At 29.7% G+C, this 22,405-nt stretch overlaps 1 protein-coding gene and 1 long non-coding RNA gene across 5 annotated transcripts; one reads left to right on the top strand and one right to left on the bottom strand.

Annotated features, from left to right (window-relative positions):
• Nucleotides 1–2,242: 2,242 nt before the first annotated feature.
• LOC145100620 (histone deacetylase HDT1-like) lies at nucleotides 2,243–4,232 on the top strand. Of its 4 annotated transcripts, none has more exons than XM_079037825.1 (6): nucleotides 2,243–2,375; nucleotides 3,193–3,263; nucleotides 3,350–3,558; nucleotides 3,683–3,752; nucleotides 3,830–3,874; nucleotides 3,944–4,232. In XM_079037825.1, the coding sequence occupies exons 1-6, from the start codon at nucleotides 2,363–2,365 to the stop codon at nucleotides 4,013–4,015; spliced, it is 480 nt and encodes a 159-aa protein (XP_078893951.1). In that variant the 5' UTR covers nucleotides 2,243–2,362; the 3' UTR covers nucleotides 4,016–4,232. The 4 variants fall into 4 exon arrangements, with proteins under 4 accessions (XP_078893951.1, XP_078893949.1, XP_078893948.1 ...); XM_079037823.1 differs by lacking the exon at nucleotides 2,243–2,375 and adding an exon at nucleotides 2,435–2,783 and having other exon boundaries at nucleotides 3,947–4,232; XM_079037822.1 differs by lacking the exon at nucleotides 2,243–2,375 and adding an exon at nucleotides 2,442–2,783.
• A 4,803-nt stretch (nucleotides 4,233–9,035) lies between these two features.
• LOC145100619 (uncharacterized) lies at nucleotides 9,036–9,782 on the bottom strand. The gene is made up of 3 exons (XR_013705163.1): nucleotides 9,703–9,782; nucleotides 9,221–9,606; nucleotides 9,036–9,149 (listed from the first exon to the last, which is right to left on the bottom strand). It is a non-coding gene; the product is annotated as an uncharacterized LOC145100619 (long non-coding RNA).
• Between the last annotated feature and the right edge of the window lie 12,623 nt (nucleotides 9,783–22,405).

Here is a 22,405-nt window from a genome sequence, read left to right as displayed (position 1 = left end):
GAGGCTCAATAGGAGTAGAGGCGGAGGGAAGTGATGGCTTTAAAGGCACGATGAAGGGCATCTAGGGCTGAAGGGTTATGAGACAGATGGGTGAGGGTGGATTCGGATGGATGAGGCAGTTGGTCGGTGGTGGTGGTGGAAGGCTCCGGCGTTGAAGCGATGGCAGGTGTAGGGTTTTCACTTCTAGACAGAGGTGAAGGGATACGCTAGGGGTGGGGGATATACATATTACTATTTTTTTATAATTAATTTTATTCAATAAAAAGTAAATAAACAAAAAAAATCAAAAAATAAGCAATAAGGGCAATTTAGTCTTTTTGGGTATAAGTGGGACCAAAGTAGCAATAAAAACAAAACATAGGGATGATCCGAGTGCAAAAAAAACGTTAGGACCTAACACGCAATTTTACCCAAACCACAGGGACGATTTCAGTAATTTTTTCTATTTAATATTGTGTATGTGTGTGTGTGCCCGGGGGGGGGGGGGGGGGGGGGGGGGTATGTGGTTTGTTTCGAATGAACATAAATAAGCTGCTATTTTTTTAAATAAACAATTATATTTCAAATGTTGGATTATACTTGCGTACACCCGTTTTCGCGCATGGAAAGTTATGTAGTTGTTTCCCGTAAAAAAAGTTTGAAGTTACTTTGTGGGGAGGAAGGTCGTTCACTTAATAAAAAAATATTGTCTACAAAGAGGTCCTTCAACGACTATATATATGTATGATATCAGTGTATTTTCTATACATTTCAATAATACTAATAACACTGATTTTTTTTAATTATTATGCAATATCTATATACATTTATATTTTATTTATACGTTCCCCGCGTTTAACGCGGGTCATAATCTAGTATCTTATTGTTTCAAATTATTGTTTTATCTACTTTAAATGAAAGTTTTTTTTGCCACATGCCACATTCTCATTCAATTTGTCAAATGTTATTTTGTGATTATTTTGAATTAATTTTTTACACAAGTCATTTTATGAGTTTTTTTATTTTATAAAATTCCACATAATATACTAATGTAATAATTATAATAAATGAATATCAATTTCATTAATGAATTTACTTTTTAATTTAAAAAATTCCAAATTAAAACTCATTAGTTTCTTTTCCTTTTTTATTTAAATTTATAAGATAAAAAATATTTCAATTATAATAATTCATTATATTTCTTATTTTCTTATAAATTCAAAGTTCTTAAATATTTTGACACTTATATTTAACTTTTTTTAAAATTAATCAATATAATACATAAGTCTCACAACTAATATCTTATTAATTTTTATATTGTTAGAACAGATAATATTTTATATTCTAAAAACATAAGAAAGTATCAAATACATGCGCTTAAAAACACACAAAATCCATGTGAATTTAAATTAAACGATTTCAAAAAAAAATATAACAGTTAATATGTTTAAAAATAAATATAACGATTTTAGCATATGAAAAGTTAATATGTAATAGTTTTTCAACGCTTTATTAGGGGTGAACAAAAACCGCACCGCAAATAAAATTAAGCGCAAAAACCGCAACCGCAATAAAAACTGATGGTGAGGTTTTTCTAGTTTTCAAAAGTCACTAATTTGCGGTGCGGTGCGATTATTAGTTTTCAAAAACCGCAAAAAAAAAAAAAAAAAAAAAAAAAAAAAAATCGCACCGCACTGCATTTATTATATACAATTTGTTTTTATTAATTATTAGTATATTAAAACAAGTTTCATGGATAGAAGTTGGATAAAATATTAGAAGACAAATGTGTTAGTTTTTTGTTATATTTAACTTTGAAAAATGGTAAAATTAGACAATTTTAAGATATTTATTGATAATTACTATTGATTTGATGTTTTTTAAAATATTAGTTGTTTGTGATTTAAGTTAATTGTCTTATACCTTATGGTTTTTATTATTACAAGTAATATGTTTGAACTCTTAAAATCGTTTAAGCTCTAAACTATGGTAAAAAAAATCACACAAAATAACCGCACCAAATTCATATGATTAATAATCGCAATAAAAAAAAAAAAAAAAAAAAAAAAAAAAAAAAAAAAACTACACCACACGGTTTTGAAATTGGATTAACCGTCTTTGCGGTTAGTGGTGAGGTTTTGACTAATAACCGCACCGCGCTTACTCTAATTTATACAATGGTTATTTAAAGGTTTAATAAAAACAAGTGTTTTTTTCTACTTTTTTTTTTGGTAGATGATAATTAAAATGAGGGATTTAAAAGAAAAAAATTGAAGCGGATAGAAATCATTAGTTTCCTCCAGACCCTAACACGGCTTCTGTGCTCACACACCCTTCTCTTGCCGCTCCTTGCTCCGACTGATCTCTCGCTTCTTCTACAATAATGGAGACTTGGGGTAATGAATCAACTGTCTTCATTTATTTTTTAATATCTACACGCTCCATTTTTGTCTTCCTTTTTCATTTGTCGTTAGCGTTGTTTTTTCTATGAAAAGTTGAATTTCTTTTGGCTTTGATAATTATGCCCGTAACGCAGATTTTCACTTATCTTGATGATATTCATTGTTTTCTTTTCTTTCGTTCACATGCATGCTTTGTATGTTTATATTTTCATTCATATATATGTTATTTTCAATTTTACAATCTGGTTTATTGTTGTCGAAATTAGTTGGAATGTAGCTTTACGTATGGTTGTTTGGGTATGTGTTTCAACTTGGTTGTTTGATCCCGTGTTTGTTCGAGGAAATTTATGTCTCTTGTTAGGAAAGAGGACGTGCAAGTTGTGTTATATTTTTTCCATGTTGGTAAGGACGACCAACTAAAATTCAGCTTTGAACTTTGTTTTTAGGTAGTCTATGTGCTACATGTATATGAATCTGATGTTTTTCTGTTTGTGTATTTGTGTATGTGCATGTCACTAAAGCCCTCCTTCTATGAAATTGGGCAACAAATTGGAGCTATAAGATTACATTCAGGAGTATCTTTGCAGCAATGCTTTTGCTATGTTTGAAATATATATGGTGATTGTCTAGGTTTTCATTTATGAACGCCTTGCTAGCTGCATTATAAAAATACAATCTGAAAAATGGTTGGTTGTGTTCAAATAGATTGTTCTTAAAACTAATATCCTGTTTTGTTTCACATTATGTGTGTTACCTTTTTTAACTTGTATACTTTTATTTATTTTTTACGAACTCATGTTGTTTTGGTTAGCTGTTGAGGTTAAAAGTGGTGAATCATTTAAGGTAAACGTTGAAGGCAAGTTTTATTGTCGAATTTCACAGGTATTACTTTTGGAACAGTTTGATATGCTTTTTTTTTTTTTTTTGCTGCGTTAACAATAAAACTAACTGCAATTATTTGTACTCAGGCATCTATTGGAGAGATTGAGAAGGAAAAAAATAAGTCTCTTTATCTGTACATCACTATTAATGGAAAAAAGCATGTCCTGGGAACCCTTCACCCCAAGAGGCTGCCACAACAACGATTTGACTTGCTTTTTGCTGATAACTTCGAGATCTCACACAACTGGAAACATGGAAGTGTCAACTTCTATGGATCCGCAACGGATATATCTGTATATCCTTTCCTCATACTGTTTTATTAACTTAAGCTCTTTAAGTTTATATTGTTTTAATGCTGAAGTTTTGTTTGTGATGTTGACTCCTTGACCAATTTGCCTGTGTGTCTGTTATATCATCACTTTCCCTGATGATACAATTCCTTATGATGACACAAGTTCTGATAATGATACAAGTTCTGATGATGATGAGGTACATGCATACATTATACATACATGCTTTCGTTGTAGTTTCATGTAGGATAAACATGTGAGTGCATTGTTTTTCAGGATAACAACGATTCCTCTCATGAAGAGGAAGCTACAATAAAGAAGGTTAGTTTTGTTATTTTTAATTGAGATAGAACTATATCTTAATTTTTGTGTGTTTTGATATTTTAACAGCAGTATGTAAAGAATAGATTGGATGTGTCTGCAAGTAAGAGTCTTCATAAATGTACGAGTTCTGTGTTGTAAATGTTTGTTGTGTGTTTGCAAGAACTTTAAGATAGAGAATACTCATCTAATTAATTAGTAATTGAAAGCGAGGGATGCAGATTTTGTTGATGAGTGACGAGGGTAGTTTCTAATATCATGGTCTTTAGTAGGTTTGTTGTTGGTATGAAAAAAATTCATATCCTCTCGTTATGTTTTGAAGATTGATGATGGCATTTATGGCTATATGCTTTATCTACCCACCAGATTTTGGATTTCTAATATTTATTTATTTTCCATGCAATTTGTTTTGTTTTAAGTTTTAGTCAGAACAATTGCTCGTGGATAAACTGCTTTTTGCATAGAAAATTGTTGCTTTAGAAATACAACCCCCCTGACAAAAAGTGTTTCATGTTTTAGCTGGTCAACCAAACAAACAATCGTGATTTTTTTTTCTGGACAATTAAAAAAACTATTTTTTTTGAGATATTTATTAAAAATTATTTTTTATTTTCTAATGTATTCTGTAAGTGTCGAGATATTTTGAGTTATTGAAATAACTTTTTGGTCTGAAATGGCCGTAACGTGTATTTGAACAAATCAAATTCCTTGAAATTTGTCGATATCAAATGTATACTAATCACGGGCTATTATGTGCCCACAAAAAAATGGTATATTTAAAAAATAGAAATCCAATACCACTTGATTCCATTCATATCTTTTGGAAAAACAAATAATTTAGATCTATGCATTTTTCTAGAAGATGATGTTCTTGATGTTGACGTTGATGTTGAAGGACAAATGTCTAACACACAATTGAAAAACAATCAAGATTTAGTAAGTTCTGTTGGGTGCAGAAGTAAAAAGATATATTTTCACCATCAATAAATTTTCTTCGGGAACATATACTTCTCACAAAAACAAAGCACACAGTGGATGTCCGTAGTTCAACACACAAATAAGATCTCATGTTCCGCCGCCTCAAGATCCACCAACTCAGTATCCTCGTAGACATAATTTTGCAGCATATATATCAAATTATAGAGGGTCTAATTAGTTTGATTCAAACAAGGAAAACCAGAGAGGAACAATACATTTTCTTTTCAACAACCTTTATTATTTAACTAAAATCCACTTATAAGTGAAATTCCAAATGAATTTCATCCATACGTTAGAAATATTAAAAATGTGATGGGAGATGGAAAATGTGGATTTAGAGCACTAGTTATCTCCCTCGGGTATAGTCAAAATTATTAGCGTCAAATCCGCTTAGAATTATACAAAGAGTTATTAGAAAATTGGGGAAGGTATGCAATGAGTTTTTAGCATTATATAAATAACTTACATCACTCGTTGAGTTTCACTAGATTGGGTTCTGCACAAAATGAATATTGAATAATTATGTCAGATATTGGATACCCCATTTCTGCTAATAAGTATGGTGTAATCGTATATATTTTAGACAAACCAGATTCGTCGACCTATTTTCCGCTTTGGTATGGTCCGCAAGACATTTAACATCATAGATCTGTTGTTATCGCCTACGTTCATAATGACTATTACGTGAAAGTTGATTTACAAGAATCGCATTTACTGACTACATTTTTGCCACTTTGGCGTCACAACAGATCAGAACGTTCTGTTGTATGAGAAATATTGTATAGTGCTCGACTTAATGCATATATTCCACCAAATGCACCACATAATAATTGCAATATTCATGTAGTTTATGTCTCTGATAATTAATAAAATTAAAATATGACAGTTTTATAATTGTTATTTTTATTTATTGTAATATTCATATAGTTTATGTCCCTGATAATTAATAAAATTAAAATATGACAGTTTCATTTAATTGTTCTTGTTCGTCGGTTTATCATTTAAAGTTATGAACAAATCTCTATTTATATTTGTTAGGTTTGTCTTGTAGCCCGATTGATATCGTTGATATTAAAACTTAAAGAAAATGTTAAAATTGAAATATTATATGAAAATCCCATAAAATCAAGATATTATACAAAATAAAATTAAATGTGTAATCATACAAAGTAGATTATGTAGGTTTACAAAATAAAATTGAGATATTATATGATAATTCCTAGAATAAAATATTTATTAGTGGAAGATATAAATTATAAATTTAGTATATTTTAGAGGGTTATATATGAAAGTTCTAATAAATTCCTATAACAACACCAATAATTTAGTGAGTATGTAAATTGAATATGTCAATTTCATAAGCAATCATCATCTAAAGATTAAAATCCATCAAATTTGGGGTACTTAAAGTCAAAATGACTTTCTACCCTTAAAATGGTTTTTGATTTTTAAAAGGGATGTATTTAGAATCCCCCGAATTTTAAAGAGGAAGATAAGGAGATATGAGTAAAGAGAAAATGACTTAAAAGGTAACGAAGTTTTAAAAATATACAAAAACGACCATTGTTTCCTTTTTAGTACATAAAATATTATTAAAATATATATTTTGTACACAAAATACCAATGAAGCACATATGTTTTCAAATAAAACCTTGTGGTAACCGGTTACCTTAGGTAAACAGAAAAATGATTTAAAAAGATAACAAAGTTTCCAAAATGTTAAAAAAATACCATTATTTTTTTAGTATAAAAAATATCCTTGAAGTATATCATTTGTACACAAAATACCAACGAAGTACATATTTTAGTACAAAATACCATTGAAATTTCCAAAAAGTAAAAAAAAACATTGTTGTTTTTTCAGAGCATCTTTTGTTAACTTCGTTGTTTCCGAATTATATAGAACACGGTCATCGGAGATTAGTTACCTTCATACCAGTTCACACTAGTTGTGTACTCACTTTCATTCCATCACTTGATCAGTTTGTATCGTAATCCATATTTAGGAATTCTCATGACATAATGTCACACTCGTTTCCCCTTTGTGTCTCATTTGTGCCGCAACACTAATGAACGACTAACCTTGATGTATAATATGTGCATTTGTATAATGTATATATGTTTTAGGTTTGAGGCATATAATGTGATCGGGAAGCAAGAACATTTAACTAAGGTTATTAGTTATTACCCACTTACTTTTCTTGTTACCACAAGAACGATCGAGTGAAGGAATGAAAGAGATTTGCACAACTGTTGTGAACTAATATGAAGGTTCATGATCTCCGGTGATTGTGTTATTCATAATTCGACAACAATGCAGTTAACAAAAAGTGTGGTATTTTTTGAACATTTTGGAAACTTCGTTAAACTTTTAAGTAATTTTTCCATTTACCTGAAGTACCTGGTTACCACAATGTTTTATTTGAACACATGTATACTTCATTGGTATTATGTGTATAAATAACATTAATAGTAATTTTTGTATTAAAAAAAAACAACAATAATATTTTTTGAACATTTGATAACCTGGTAACCTACAATAGGCGATGAAATAGTATTTTGTGTATTAAAAAAATACAATGGTCTTTTTTGTATATTTTTGAAACATCGTTACCTTTTTAAGTCATTTTCCCAAGAGGAAACAGACGATGTCAGTTTAGATAAAGAGATTATGCATTTGACGGATTAAAAATTATAATATTATTATATTAATGGGTTGCATTTTAAGCTTAAATTTTTATACGTATTAAATTATATTAATATATTATTAAATATATTTTTAACAAGGTACGATTTCTTTAAAAATATAGTATATTAAGTATAGATATACATAGTTCATGGTCTTGACCATCTTCCAAAGATAAACGTTTTCGTTATGTCCTAAGATGGATAAAGTCAATATATTCATTGGGCCAAATTTGATAAGAGGAGGTTTGGATATCATTTTGATTCTTAAAATGATTTTTAGAAAAAAAAATATTTATTGACTTATCATAGGAAAATAAATTTTTGAAAAAGTATTTTGATTAGTTTTTATGGTGGAAAAAAAATCAAAAAATTGTTTATTTAAAAATATGTTTCAGCTTAAGAATATTTTAAGTTAAAATTGATTTTTACAACTTAAAAGTCATAAAAAATTTAGAAAAATTACAAATTATAACTTTTTAAAATCTCTTTTTTATGGGTTAAAGGAAAATTGTTTTAAAATTACTTGTTGCCAAAAAAAGATTTTACTTATCTATTTTTTAAAAAGTCAAAAAAAATTTACTTATTTATTTTTTAAAAAGTCAATAAATTAATAAGTTGTTTTGAGATGAACTCCCAAATGGTCTCTAGATCATTGCGGAAGCTTTTTTGTTAAACAATTGGATTTTGTATTATTTAACTATTGGGATTTTGTTTTGATTCTGAAAAAACACAATCACATAAAATTATGCACTCAATAAAAATAAACATATAATACTTATTTGGTTTAACCATTTAAACATCCTAAAATTGTCACGTTTGTAAAAATACAAATTTAACGGAAAATATTTTCACTTAAATACACATCCAATCTAGAAAGGTCCTTTCTATACTGAAAAGTTATTTCATTAACCCAAAAATAAATTTATAAATATCCCAAAGAAAGGAATTAAAATCAGTTTTTATCTGGATTTAGGTTAAAAACATCAAACCAATTTGTTTGGCAACCAAAATCAAAACAAGTTGGTCTTATTTCTGTCAACAAGCTATGGGTTATTTTTCTGGAGTCGAAACAACAAATTTCAATAGTAACACATTCTTTCTTTTTTATTTTTATAAAGACTTGATACTCTTATATTTATCATGTCTTTTTCATACTAACACCCTTGGTCAAGGAATCAAAACAGCAAATCTACTAAATTTGTCAAGGAGTCAACACACAGGCAAATTGGTCAAGGAGTCAAACAGCAAATTACTATACTTGCCATCGTTAATCTTCACGACATAAAGACGGGATATGATGTCTTTTTCATACTAATTACAAAAAATCTACTAAACACCATGATATTATAAACAACCCTATCTCTTAATTACTAATCAAATTAGCATTCTCTTTCTTAAAAGTTATTGCAAACACACAAAGTACATTTACGACACGGAACTCATACGTTTATGAAGACTCATACTCGCAGACACATTCAGTCTATTCTTTTGGTATTGCTGCTAAAATATCAAAACATACAAAAATTATGATATAATTCTATCTCAATTAAAAATATCAAAACTAACCTTTGTTGTATCTGTGTTTTCATCATGAGGAATCATCGTTATCCTAAAAAACAATGCATCAGCGTTTTTATCCTACATGAAAACTTGAACGAAAACATTTATGAATTTATGTACCTCATCATCATGTCAGAACTTGTATCATCTTTAGAGAAAGTGATCACAAACTGGTCAAGGGAACCAAAACAGCTAACTTCAATAGTAAACCAATATAAACTTAGAGATTCTAATTTCTAAGTTAGTAAAACAATATGTTTGAGAAAAGGATATCCAAGCTTAGAATTAGGTAGGTAACTAGGTAGTTTAAATTTATATCCAAAGATGTAGACACTGCCTTTTTTCCTGTTGTGTGAGATCTGAAAACTTTGGCCATACACCACATCCAATGGTAGTTGTGGCCGCCTCTTAGGGTGAAGGCGTGCAAATACACGCTTTTTGCCATTCTCAGTGATGTGCAAGGAAACAAACTCCGGTGTTTCGTTCTCGGTTTCTATAAGAGAAACCTGAGCACAAATAAATTTAGTTAGTTGTATTGATATTTGATAACATAGCAAATTAAGCATATACCACTGTTGCAAAAGTTATAGTGTTATCTATACCAGTGTAAGACGCAAAAATTTGTCTTCAAGGTTGACATCAAACGATTCACAACTTTTAAGCTCAATACCTAAATCAAAACGATATGAGTGTGAAAAAAATTGAAAAAACTATAACACGTGAAACAAAACAAAAAGGTAGTGTTAAATACATTTGATATGAACACAACCAACCATTTTTTTTTCACTATATATATTTAGGGCTGTGTTCATAAATACGAACCTTAAACACCAGTGCCTATATAAACACCCACAATCACCATATTTGTAACATAGCAAGCGCAATGATGCAAATAACACTCATAAATGCAATCTTATAAATCCAATTTATTGCCCGTTTCAAAGATACATAAATACACAAACAGAAACCATCCAATTTATATACACAAGCAGGCTTTGTAGATGCATAATACACACACACACACACCCAAAAAAAACTTATTTATATACATGTAGCAAATAAGCTACCTAAAAACAAAGTTCTAGGCTGGATTTTGATTTTGGTTGCCAACAGTAAATTTACCAACATGGAAAAAGTATAACACGATCTTAAAATCTAGACCAACACTTGCACATCCTCTTTGCTAATAAGAAAGAGAAATTTCTTCAAACAATCACCAGATCAAACAACCTGGTTTAAACACGTTACCGGCATCATTATCAAAATATAAAAAAAAAAAAAAATCCAAATTTTCATCAAAAAAAAAAAACCCTGACGACATAATTGAAAAGGAAGACATAAACAGAGTGTAGCTATAAAAATGTAGATAGTTGGTTAGTTAACCCAAAACGTCTTTGATGGTCTTATTATTGGGTTCATTATTAGAGAGGAAAAGAGATATTTGTGCGAAAGCTATTTGTGCGAGAGAGGGAGCGGCAGAGGCAGAGAGAATGTGCGAAAGCTATTTGTGCAAAAGCTATTGGAGAAAAAGTATCAACGTTTTTGTTTTGGGCTTCTTAGTTCTGACAAAAAAAAATCTAATATTCTTAATAAAACAAATCCATCATGTTATATATATATATATATATATATATATATATATATATATATATATATATATATATATTCTTATTTTACTGTAACTTTGTTTATAATTATTAGGATTGTTTACTATTCGGATAAACCCGAATTGTCTAACTAGACAATTTGGTTCGAATTTTTGGATTTTTGGATCAGTTTCTAGAAAAAATGAATTATTATTTTGGACAATCCATTGTTTACGGTTTATAAACTTAAAACCAAATAGTCCAAAAAAAATTAATAAGAGTATATATATATATATATATATATATATATATATATATATATATATATATATATAGAGAGAGAGAGAGAGAGAGAGGAGTGATCATTTGAGAACCTATAGTTTCTCGAGAACCCGAGATCCGAACGGGGATCATTAAATCAAAATAAACAATGGTTAAGATCTTTTGTGGCATTTTTGTAAATACATGGGAAAGAAAAAACATGGGGGCATGTTTTTTAAATTAATCAGGGACATTTTAGGATAACAAAATTCATACCCTCTTATCAAATGAATCATGCCAACTTCTACCGTTCTACGCTCCCTCGCTCTTTGGGAACCCACGATCCATCGTCTTCGGGCCTCATCCGTCGAATCGTATTCAATCCTTCATCCTTTTGATGCTTCTGAAATCTTAGTGTTATGAAGCCTCAGATTATCAACAGGATAAAGTTACGTGATTCCAAAGGATCAAAGGCATATCCAAGGGTTGATTTAGGGTTCGTAAAGCGGACATACGCCATTGTTATAAATCTGGTGAGTTTTCTTTCTCTGGTTACAAATTAATTCTCCATCATTCGATTTTGGTATCAATCAGTCTCATATATGTTTAATGTATCTCTTTGTTTTGAGCTAGGTACGTTTTATAAAGTTTGTTTGAAATCATTTACGCCTTCCATGTGTTCGACAAAATGCCCCAATCAATTATGCCTTTCACATATGTCAATCGATGTCAATTGTCAGGGATCAAAGAGCAATATTTATGCATTATTATGGAGGAGAATAAGAAATTTAAGGTATGTTTTTTAGAAATTAGTAGTCTTTCACTATATCTTGTCACTCTTAGCTACCACTGTTTATCAATATTGGTCCTATTGTGTTAATATTGAAGTTGGGTGTGCTTGTATACTACAGAAATCTGTTATGGTTGATGTTATATTCGTATGTTTGGCAAAAATCTTGGTTCTTATTCAACAACGTGATGTCATGACTTTAAAGGGACTTAAAGTCATGTGATTTTCCTAAAATCCAAACACCTGAACCAACTTTTTTGTACCTAATTTTGTTTACATTTCAAGCAACTACTTATGTTTAGCCAATTTCACAAAAAAAATGGCATTATCATTTTGAAAAATGAATAAATTATGTTATGTTCAAAAGGGAGTACATGAGGAACCTTCAGGCTTACTTAGAAGAACATATGAACTTTAGGTCCATTGTTTACAAGAAAAAAAATTTAGTTTAACAATTATGATGATAATTATAGACTTATAATAATACCTGTAATTAAGCTATATCTCTCTCTTGAAATGTTAATTGTGCATTGAACATAAATAAACTAGGATTGTTGTGATTTTTTTTCTGCTCATTTGCTTTCCTCTCATGGAAGGTACCAATTACCAGATGAGCATGTTTAAAGGTGGATCAATATTATCTATATGTGTCATGATGATGATGATGATGACGACGGAGGGGTAAGGTAACTAAACTATATACTAGTGATATTAACTCTCTTGTTTCTGACAAAGTCGTTGAAATCAATGAACAACTCAACATCTATTAAATTATTAGGTTGGCTGACATTTTACATCCAAACAATGGATTGGAGCGAAAAAGGCATGTTCATGGATTCGGGTATCATTCTAGAACCAAGCAGGAAGTATTGAGGAGGCAATAATTGTACACTATGATAGAGTAATGAAACCATGGTTAGTATTGGCTTTAAAAAATATAAAATCTATTAGATAAAACATTTCAAATACGATCACCCATATTTGCAACCGTGCAACATAGAATAGCTTCATATATTTCATATTGTAATTCACTTGTGATTCACATATGAATTACATGTGATTCGCATGGAATTCACATATGAATTACATGCGATTCACATGTAAATCACATATGAATCACATGTGATACACATGTAAATCACATGTAATTCACATATGAATTACATGTGATTCGCATGTAATTCACATATGAATCACATATAAATCACATGTTATTAACATATGAATCACATGTAATTCATATATGAATTACATGTGATTCACATATGAATTACATGTAATTCACATATGAATTACATGTGATTCACATGTAAATCACATATGTATTTTTGTGAGTGTTTTTGCATCAATAAATTTCTTTTTAATTTTCTTACAGATTTGGAAGAAATTGTGGTGAATCTTGAAGAGATGAAAAATGATAAATTGAAGAAAATATGAAAATATTGACACAAAGACATGAAACGCTTTGAAATTTGTAACAGTTTTTGTTTTTTTATATTTTATTTTGTATCGAATAAAATATTTATTCTATTGTGTTTATAGATTAGTATATAAAAATGTGTGTTTTGTATGATATACTTACGAATATTGTAGTATAAGAAATATGTATATATTCACTTGAAAAAATATGTTTATATGCTCCTAAAAGGTTGCTTTTTTTTTCTAATATTCCAGTTTTTTTAATTTACTAAGTTTATAAAATTTACTGTTTTTAAAATAAATTCAGTTTTTGAAAAAAAATGTTTTTTTTCAACTTTTTTAAAAAATGTATGTTTTCTTAAAAAACCAAAAAAGAAGATTTTCATATATGCCCTTCTTAAACATTAAAATATCATATTTACCAAAATTTCTAAATATCATATTTACCCTTCATAAAATTTTTAACTATCATATTTACCCTTCATAAAATTTCAAAATATCATATATGTCCTTTTTAAACATCAAAATATCATATATGCCCTTCTTAAATATGAAAATATCGTATATACACTTTTTAAACATCAAAATATCAATGGTAATATTTTAAAATATCCTCCATCTACAACATGATAACAATCAACAACAACAAAAACTAAACAATCAAAATATACATTCCAAATAAATGGTTGAAGATGAATCTTTTTGTCTCTCAAGGGGCCGACATTCCAACAATTTAGAAGTTAACATTCCATTATCATAGACGTAATGATAATATGGTTAAATTTCTTAATTATTATAATACTTCTAAGGTATAAAATGATTATAAAATATTAAAAACATTATAAAAAAAGATTTGGGCAAATATGATATTTTGAAGATTCATGAAGAGTAAATATGATATTGAGAAATTAACCTGGACAAATATGATATTTTGAAGTTTATGAGGGGCATATATGAAATTCTCCCAATTAAAGAAATCTGAAAAAAAAAAAAATGAAAATTGTTATTTTTATAAAAAAATTCCAAAATTTTGATTTATAATGTTAATTTGAGAGTTGTTTTATTAATACTTCTAATAATACAAAAGGTTACATGAGATTGGCAAGAAGACGACCATGCCCTATATATATATATATATATATATATATATATATATATATATATATATATATATATAGAGAGAGAGAGAGAGAGAGAGAAAGCTAGGTTCAAGTATTATAACTAATTGTTGTGCGTATATCGTATGCTATGAGAATGATAAAGAAAATATGTTGTTTGATAATATGAATACGTTCAATCTTACATAACTATTTTTATTAACACACATTCTCACTAATTAAATCGTCTATAAGGTTATTATACACTTATTATTATTATTCTCATTTCTGTCAGAATGTTTATTTGGGTTGTATTGTGTCAGAATGAAAATGAATGAAACTCGATGTGTGAGAACAAAAACAATTAATAATTAGCGAGAATGCATGAAAATGACGATATTTTTATGAGGTTGAACGTATTCGCATTGTTGAACAACTTCTTCTCTTAGTAATTCTCATAGCATATGATATCCGCACAATAATTAGTTTGAATAGAATAACCTAAGCCTATATGTGTGTGTGTGTATATATATATATATATATATATATATATATATATATATATATATATATGTTTCAAATATATATCTTTTAGTTATTTATTAATTTGCTAAATTGTATTTTTAATTAGCTTAAAAATTATTATCCATTAAAATCCTTCAATGTATACTTTTCAATAGCTTTTTATCTATAAAATATTGAGTTTTAATGAATTTTTTAATAGTTGTTCATAATTTTAATCCTTGCCAAACAATTCTTATATAGTTTGTGAGTCTTGTTTCAAATCACGTATATAGGAACCGGTTCTGGTTCCGAGTAAAGTGGATTTAGAACCAGAACACCCAAAAAACCTAATTTTTTTGGTAATTACTTTCTACTTAGTGGGTTGAACTTTTAAAATTTTCATATTGATATCTCGACTTCAGGGGACGTTAGGTTGATGAATATGAACCCAAAATTGATAAAATTTTAGTCTAAAATTCTGTACAAACTCTAAACTACATTCTTCAAATAATTATAGTCAATCCGATTTTAAAAGAATGAGCTCCACATGTTTTAACATTTTCACATGATACAAAGTACAAAAACAAATAATTGAAAAGTTGAAAATTTTTAACTTTGATATCCTGAATTCGGGGGATTGTAATTCATTGAATACTAAACCAATAATGATAAACTTATAGTCTAAACTCATCTATAAACTCTAAAACACAAGTTGAAAAAAAATCTCATGTCAATCTGACTGCAAACGAATTATATATGCATGTTTTAAAGTTTTCACAGAACATAGAAAAACTGAAAAACTAAAAACTTCTAGCTTTGATATATCGACTTAGGGGGACTGTAAGTAATTAAATATGAATCCAAAATTGACAAAATTATAATCTAAAGTCGTGTATAAACTATAAACTACACTCTAGAAAAACCGTATGTCAATCCGAATTTAAACAAATGAGATATGTATATTTTAACATTTTCACAAAATACAAAATACAAAAACATTTAAGTTGAAAAGTTGAAAATTTTCAACTTTGGTATCCCGACTTTGGGGGACTATAATTTATTGAATATTAAACCAAAAATGACAAAATTTTAGTCTAAACTTATGTACAAAGTCTAAACTACAAGTTGGAAAAAACCACATGTCAATTCGACTTCAAACGCATTAAATATGCATATTTTAAAATTTTCATAGAATACTAAAAACTTCTAGCTTTGATATCTTGATTTGGGGAACTACAAGTCAATGAATACAAAGCTAAAATTGACAAATTTATAGTCTAAAATCATGTACAAGCTCTAGGCTACACGTTGGAAAAAACGACATGTTAATCGGATTTGGAACAAATGAGATATACATGTTTTAAACTTTTTACAAAAACCGTTTCCAGCCCCTAAAAGTGGTTCCGGTTCCTAACACCGGTTCCGGTTTTTAAACCCGGCTTACTTGGACTCGATGTACCTAAACACAGGTTAAACGAATTATATATGCATGTTTTAAAGTTTTCACAGAACATAGAAAAACTGAAAAACTAAAAACTTCTAGCTTTGATATATCGACTTAGGGGGACTGTAAGTAATTAAATATGAATCCAAAATTGACAAAATTATAATCTAAAGTCGTGTATAAACTATAAACTACACTCTAGAAAAACCGTATGTCAATCCGAATTTAAACAAATGAGATATGTATATTTTAACATTTTCACAAAATACAAAATACAAAAACATTTAAGTTGAAAAGTTGAAAATTTTCAACTTTGGTATCCCGACTTTGGGGGACTATAATTTATTGAATATTAAACCAAAAATGACAAAATTTTAGTCTAAACTTATGTACAAAGTCTAAACTACAAGTTGGAAAAAACCACATGTCAATTCGACTTCAAACGCATTAAATATGCATATTTTAAAATTTTCATAGAATACTAAAAACTTCTAGCTTTGATATCTTGATTTGGGGAACTACAAGTCAATGAATACAAAGCTAAAATTGACAAATTTATAGTCTAAAATCATGTACAAGCTCTAGGCTACACGTTGGAAAAAACGACATGTTAATCGGATTTGGAACAAATGAGATATACATGTTTTAAACTTTTTACAAAAACCGTTTCCAGCCCCTAAAAGTGGTTCCGGTTCCTAACACCGGTTCCGGTTTTTAAACCCGGCTTACTTGGACTCGATGTACCTAAACACAGGTTAAACGAATTATATATGCATGTTTTAAAGTTTTCACAGAACATAGAAAAACTGAAAAACTAAAAACTTCTAGCTTTGATATATCGACTTAGGGGGACTGTAAGTAATTAAATATGAATCCAAAATTGACAAAATTATAATCTAAAGTCGTGTATAAACTATAAACTACACTCTAGAAAAACCGTATGTCAATCCGAATTTAAACAAATGAGATATGTATATTTTAACATTTTCACAAAATACAAAATACAAAAACATTTAAGTTGAAAAGTTGAAAATTTTCAACTTTGGTATCCCGACTTTGGGGGACTATAATTTATTGAATATTAAACCAAAAATGACAAAATTTTAGTCTAAACTTATGTACAAAGTCTAAACTACAAGTTGGAAAAAACCACATGTCAATTCGACTTCAAACGCATTAAATATGCATATTTTAAAATTTTCATAGAATACTAAAAACTTCTAGCTTTGATATCTTGATTTGGGGAACTACAAGTCAATGAATACAAAGCTAAAATTGACAAATTTATAGTCTAAAATCATGTACAAGCTCTAGGCTACACGTTGGAAAAAACGACATGTTAATCGGATTTGGAACAAATGAGATATACATGTTTTAAACTTTTTACAAAAACCGTTTCCAGCCCCTAAAAGTGGTTCCGGTTCCTAACACCGGTTCCGGTTTTTAAACCCGGCTTACTTGGACCCGATGTACCTAAACCCAGGTTAGACGAAACCCAGATAAAGTCATTCTTTAAACTTGGAACCAGAACTGATTCTATATATTTTGGTTCTAACGGTTCCGACTCCGATCGATTCCGGTTTAGGTCCGATTTTCCGGTCTTAAATTTCATCCCTTTATATTTGTTGATGGTTTTGACCATCTTGGAAAGACAAATGTTTTCGTTATGGATAAAACCGTTATTCAATAAGCCAGATTTTATAAAATTATTGTAATTTGGAATTCTTTTGGTTCCACTATTGGATTTATTATTATTTAACTATTGGGATTTCAATTTTGTTCCTAACAAAATCATTACATAAAACTTTGCACTCCATAAAATAAAATTTAAATTTGAAATTTATTTGGCTTAACCATTTAACAATCTTAAACTATTTTTGTTTCTAAAAGAACAACTATAAGAAAAAAAAATTAAATTAATAAAATAAAAAATCACTTCATATACACATCAATCCAGAATCGTCTATTTCAGACTACATAATTATTTCATTAACCCAAATATTTTGATCACTAACAATAATTTTAGAAAATAACAAGAAAATATTTATAATCATCTCAAAAAAAAAAGTTCAAATCAGTTTTTATCCATATTTAGGTTTAAAAACATCAAACCAATTTGTTTTGTTGTTATGTTTCTAAAGCAACAATTTGCTATGCACGAAGTAATAAATCTACACGAGCAATGGTTCTATCAAAATTTTAAAGCATAACAAATTGCATAGAAAATAAATGAATATTGAAGAAAGTACCATAAAGAAAGCGAAAATCTGACAGGTAGATTGATCACAATCATAATTGTCATCATGGAATCCGATCCTATATTTTTAGCTATGAGATTAAACTTAATTTACATCATTGTATTTTAGACTTTTTTTTCTTGGTAAGGCATTGTAGTATTGTACCCTTCAAATTCTACCTGATCAGCACATCAAACCAATTGTATGTCAATTGGCTGACTTCTTCACCTACAAGTTTATATACTCTGGTCCCATCATTCAGTTGTCATTTTACTTACATTTAGGACATTAAACTCATAAAAGAAAAGAAAACAGAACAATAGATGACTCTCAAAAGCGCTGCTTTTTCTGATTTGACTTTTTTCCTCCCCCTGGAGTGCTAGTAGCCGCCCGTTTTTGCGCCTTTCCAACTTTCTTTTCTTCTGACAGAAAATTCACGATATATAATCAAATAATGTTGTTTTAACATATAAAATAAAAACCAAGTAATTAGGAGTCTTACTTGCGGTAACATTCAGGCTATTCTTTTTATATTGCTGCTAAAATATCAAAACAAAACACAAAAATAAGATATAATTCTATTCATGATTTTATCTCAATTAAAAATGTCAAAAGGAACCTTGTTTGTTGCATCTTGCTCTTCAACATTGTCTTTGTCATCATCAAAGGAATCATGTTTATCCTGAAAAATAATGCATCAACATGTTTATTCTACATGAAACTTCAAAAGGAGCATGTAGAAACTTCAAGAGGAGCATGTATGTACCTGATCATCAGCAGAATTTGTATGAACTTTAGGATCAGTGATCACATAACACACACACACACACACGCAAATCGGTCAAGGAGTAGACAACACCGAACTCCAATATTAATACAATATAAACATAGACATTCTAAGTTAGTTGTGAAAAGGATATCCACGCTTTAAACGATAACGTGGAGTTTTAAATCCAAAGAGATGCACACTTCCATTTTTCCAATTGTGTGAGATCTGAATGTCTTTCTCAAACGCCAAGTTATATACTACTTGTGGAAGCCTCTTCGGGTGAAGGGTTCCTACTAGATGCTTTTCGGCATCTACAGTGATGTGCAGATTAATAAACTCATCTTTTTTCTTCTTAACTTCTCCAAGAGACGCCTGAGTACAAATTATTTTAGTTAGTTGTATTGTTAACGTAGCAAAATAAGCATATATCCCACTCTTCCAAAAGTTATACCTGAAAAATATACAAAACCTCGGCTTCAAGTCCTACTTTAAACGATGTACCACTTTCAACCTCAACAGCTAAATCAAAACAATATGAGTTTTCAAAAAATAATAAAATTATACAACTTAGAAAAAAGTAACACATATAGTGTAAAAAACAGAAAACTAGTGTTAAAAACAATTGAGATGAGCACAACCAACCATTTTTCCCAAGATATTTTTAGAATGCAGATAGCAAGGTGTTCACAAATATGAACCTCAAACACCAATGCACATATAAACACCCATAATCCCCATATTTGAAACATAGCAAGAACATTGCTACAAAGACCACTTCTGAATGCAATCTTATAAATCCAATTTATTGGAAAATGTCAAAGAAGGCGGGCTTTAGTAAAAATGCTGATATATAAATACACAAACATAAAAACATCCAATTCATATACATGTAGCACATAGGCTACCTAACAAAGTTCTGGGCTGGATTTTAGTTGCCTACAGTCTTCCTTACCAACATGGAATAAATATAACACAACTTTAGATCTAGACCAACACTTGCACATCTTTTTTCTTAACAAGAGACAGAAATTTCTTCAAACAAACACGGGATCAAACAACCTCCCCAAGCCCAAAGGACCACAGCGTCTTCACAAAGAGATACATAAAGGTACATTCCAACTAACTTCCACGACAATAAACCAGCATTTGAACATAAAAAGGAAGAGAGAAAAAGCATTTAAACAAAACCACGAAACAGGGACATAAAAAAACGATGAATATCATCAAGGTAAATGATAGTGAAGATTTGCGTTACGGGCATCATTATTAACGCCAAAAAGAAAGTCTAAATTTTCATCGGGAAAAAAAAAACTAACGACATAAATAAAAAGGAAGAGAAAAAGAGCGTTACACCAAAACTCCATTATCGGAGAAGAAGAGAGAGTCGGGAAAGAGAGCGGCGGAGAGAAGGTGAATGTGTAAACGTAGACCGTAAAAAACCAATTTATTTAGTATTATTTTTTAATGTGTTAAAATATTTATATTTATTTCTAATTCGATCGTTTTTTTAGATAACAAAGATGATACAAATGAACACTAAATTAGGGGTAAGGAAAAACTAAACCTTAACCCAAAAAAAATATAATTAACCGTATAACTCGAAATCAATTAATTGAAACCGAAACAAAAACCAACGATGTGGTTTCACTTGTTTCAAAAACCGAAACAAATTGTTAGGGTTGCTTGTGAAAAATAGTTGCATGTTCTGTAACGTTTTATTAAAATCAAATTTTAATAGTTGGCATATGTTAATTCAAAAAATGTTGATTTAAGCTACCGGTTTATAGACATGTTATCTATTATTAATTGTTAAAAACCATGCTTATATTATGATAATTAAAGATGAGACGCCATCAAAATTTGGACATGGATATGCCAATTCTTACACAATCAATTATAATTTGTTGTATGATTATTGTATTTTGTTGAGTTTTAGTGTTTTGCTTATATTAATTTGTGTTGATTTAGTATTTGTTTAATAATGTTGAAATGTTGTTAAAGTATATAAAAGCAGTCAAAATGTTTCTATAATATAACCTATGTAAAATAAGAATTATATAATTTCCTAAAAAAACATGTAATATAAATACAAAATAGATGATTGTTTACGTAAAATGTTTTTTTATATATAATAAAAATTAGAAAAGTAAATATGCTTATGGTTATGTACGCTTTGTTGTAGGCCTAACCTCTAACATATTGTGTGTTGCAATATGTGCTTAGGCCGTCGGGTCTTGGTGTCTTGGATCTGGACAAGAAATTTGAAGGTGGTGCCATTAGCGAGTTCTCGACGAGATACCTAATTGTCATCACAACAAAATCGTTAGAATTGACCCAGGTGTTGTACGCCGGAAGCAAGCTTCGACGATCAAGTTAAATCGGTTGTCGCGTCAAAGTCGTCTGGGTCATGCTAATAGACATGGTGTCAACAAGTCCCCCTAATATGGTGTTATTGGTAAGAAACCAATGACATCGGATTGGACACAGTCATACAAGTCGTGGATTATCAAGTCCCCCTAGTATGATGCGATTGGATTGCGACCAATCGGGTTGGACTAGGCCAAGCAAAAATGCATCAAATAAATAAAAAGAATGACTGAACCTCACCTACGAGAGCTGTGGTGTTAAGCGGTGCATCGTAGCTACTGCTACAATCATGCATAGCAGGGATGCTGATAATGTTATGTAGAGTGGGGCTGCTATGCGATAATGGTGTCGATAAGATGTCGTGTCAGGGTAGCTATGAAGCGTAACCTCTACATACAATCTTTGAGACTATTATTCGATGTGGTTGTTGTGCCAAGCTTCAAAGTCCGTAAATAAATGCAACGTACTCGATTCGTGGTTGCCGCGTTCCAGTCACAGCTGAAAGTTGTCCATAAAAACACCATTTGAGGAAACAGCATGCGCCCCGACGAGGGGGATGAGATCTGTATCTAGCACCGGGTAGAGGATTATATTTGTATGCCCGCTGGGGGAAACTTTGAGTGAGTAGTTAGCATTGCACACTTCCCGAGTCCCCTGCATTTGATTTACAGGTCAAGCTTTGCTCTGCGAGTTTCTGGGTGGCACGTTTGAGTACCATGGCACTTGAACATTTATCTAAAAAGAGAACACAATCCAATTTTATAATTAGTATGTTTTCTTGAAATCATAAGTTGATTCAATTTTTTTTTCGCGATTGCTTCAAAAATTTCG

Source organism: Lactuca serriola, chromosome 4 (genome assembly GCF_051521515.1).
Source record: "Lactuca serriola cultivar US96UC23 chromosome 4, Lser_US96UC23_V15, whole genome shotgun sequence".
Lineage (NCBI taxonomy): Eukaryota > Viridiplantae > Streptophyta > Magnoliopsida > Asterales > Asteraceae > Lactuca > Lactuca serriola.
This window is presented reverse-complemented; position numbering and strand designations above follow the sequence as displayed.

Coding starts and splice junctions, on each gene's coding strand:
- LOC145100620 (XM_079037822.1), top strand. CDS start 2,729: ATGTCTCTTGTTAGGAAAGAGGACGTGCAAGTTGTGTTATATTTTTTC. Junction 3,559..3,682: donor TCCGCAACGGATATATCTGT/ATATCCTTTCCT, acceptor TTATATCATCAC/TTTCCCTGATGATACAATTC. Junction 3,875..3,943: donor AGGAAGCTACAATAAAGAAG/GTTAGTTTTGTT, acceptor ATATTTTAACAG/CAGTATGTAAAGAATAGATT.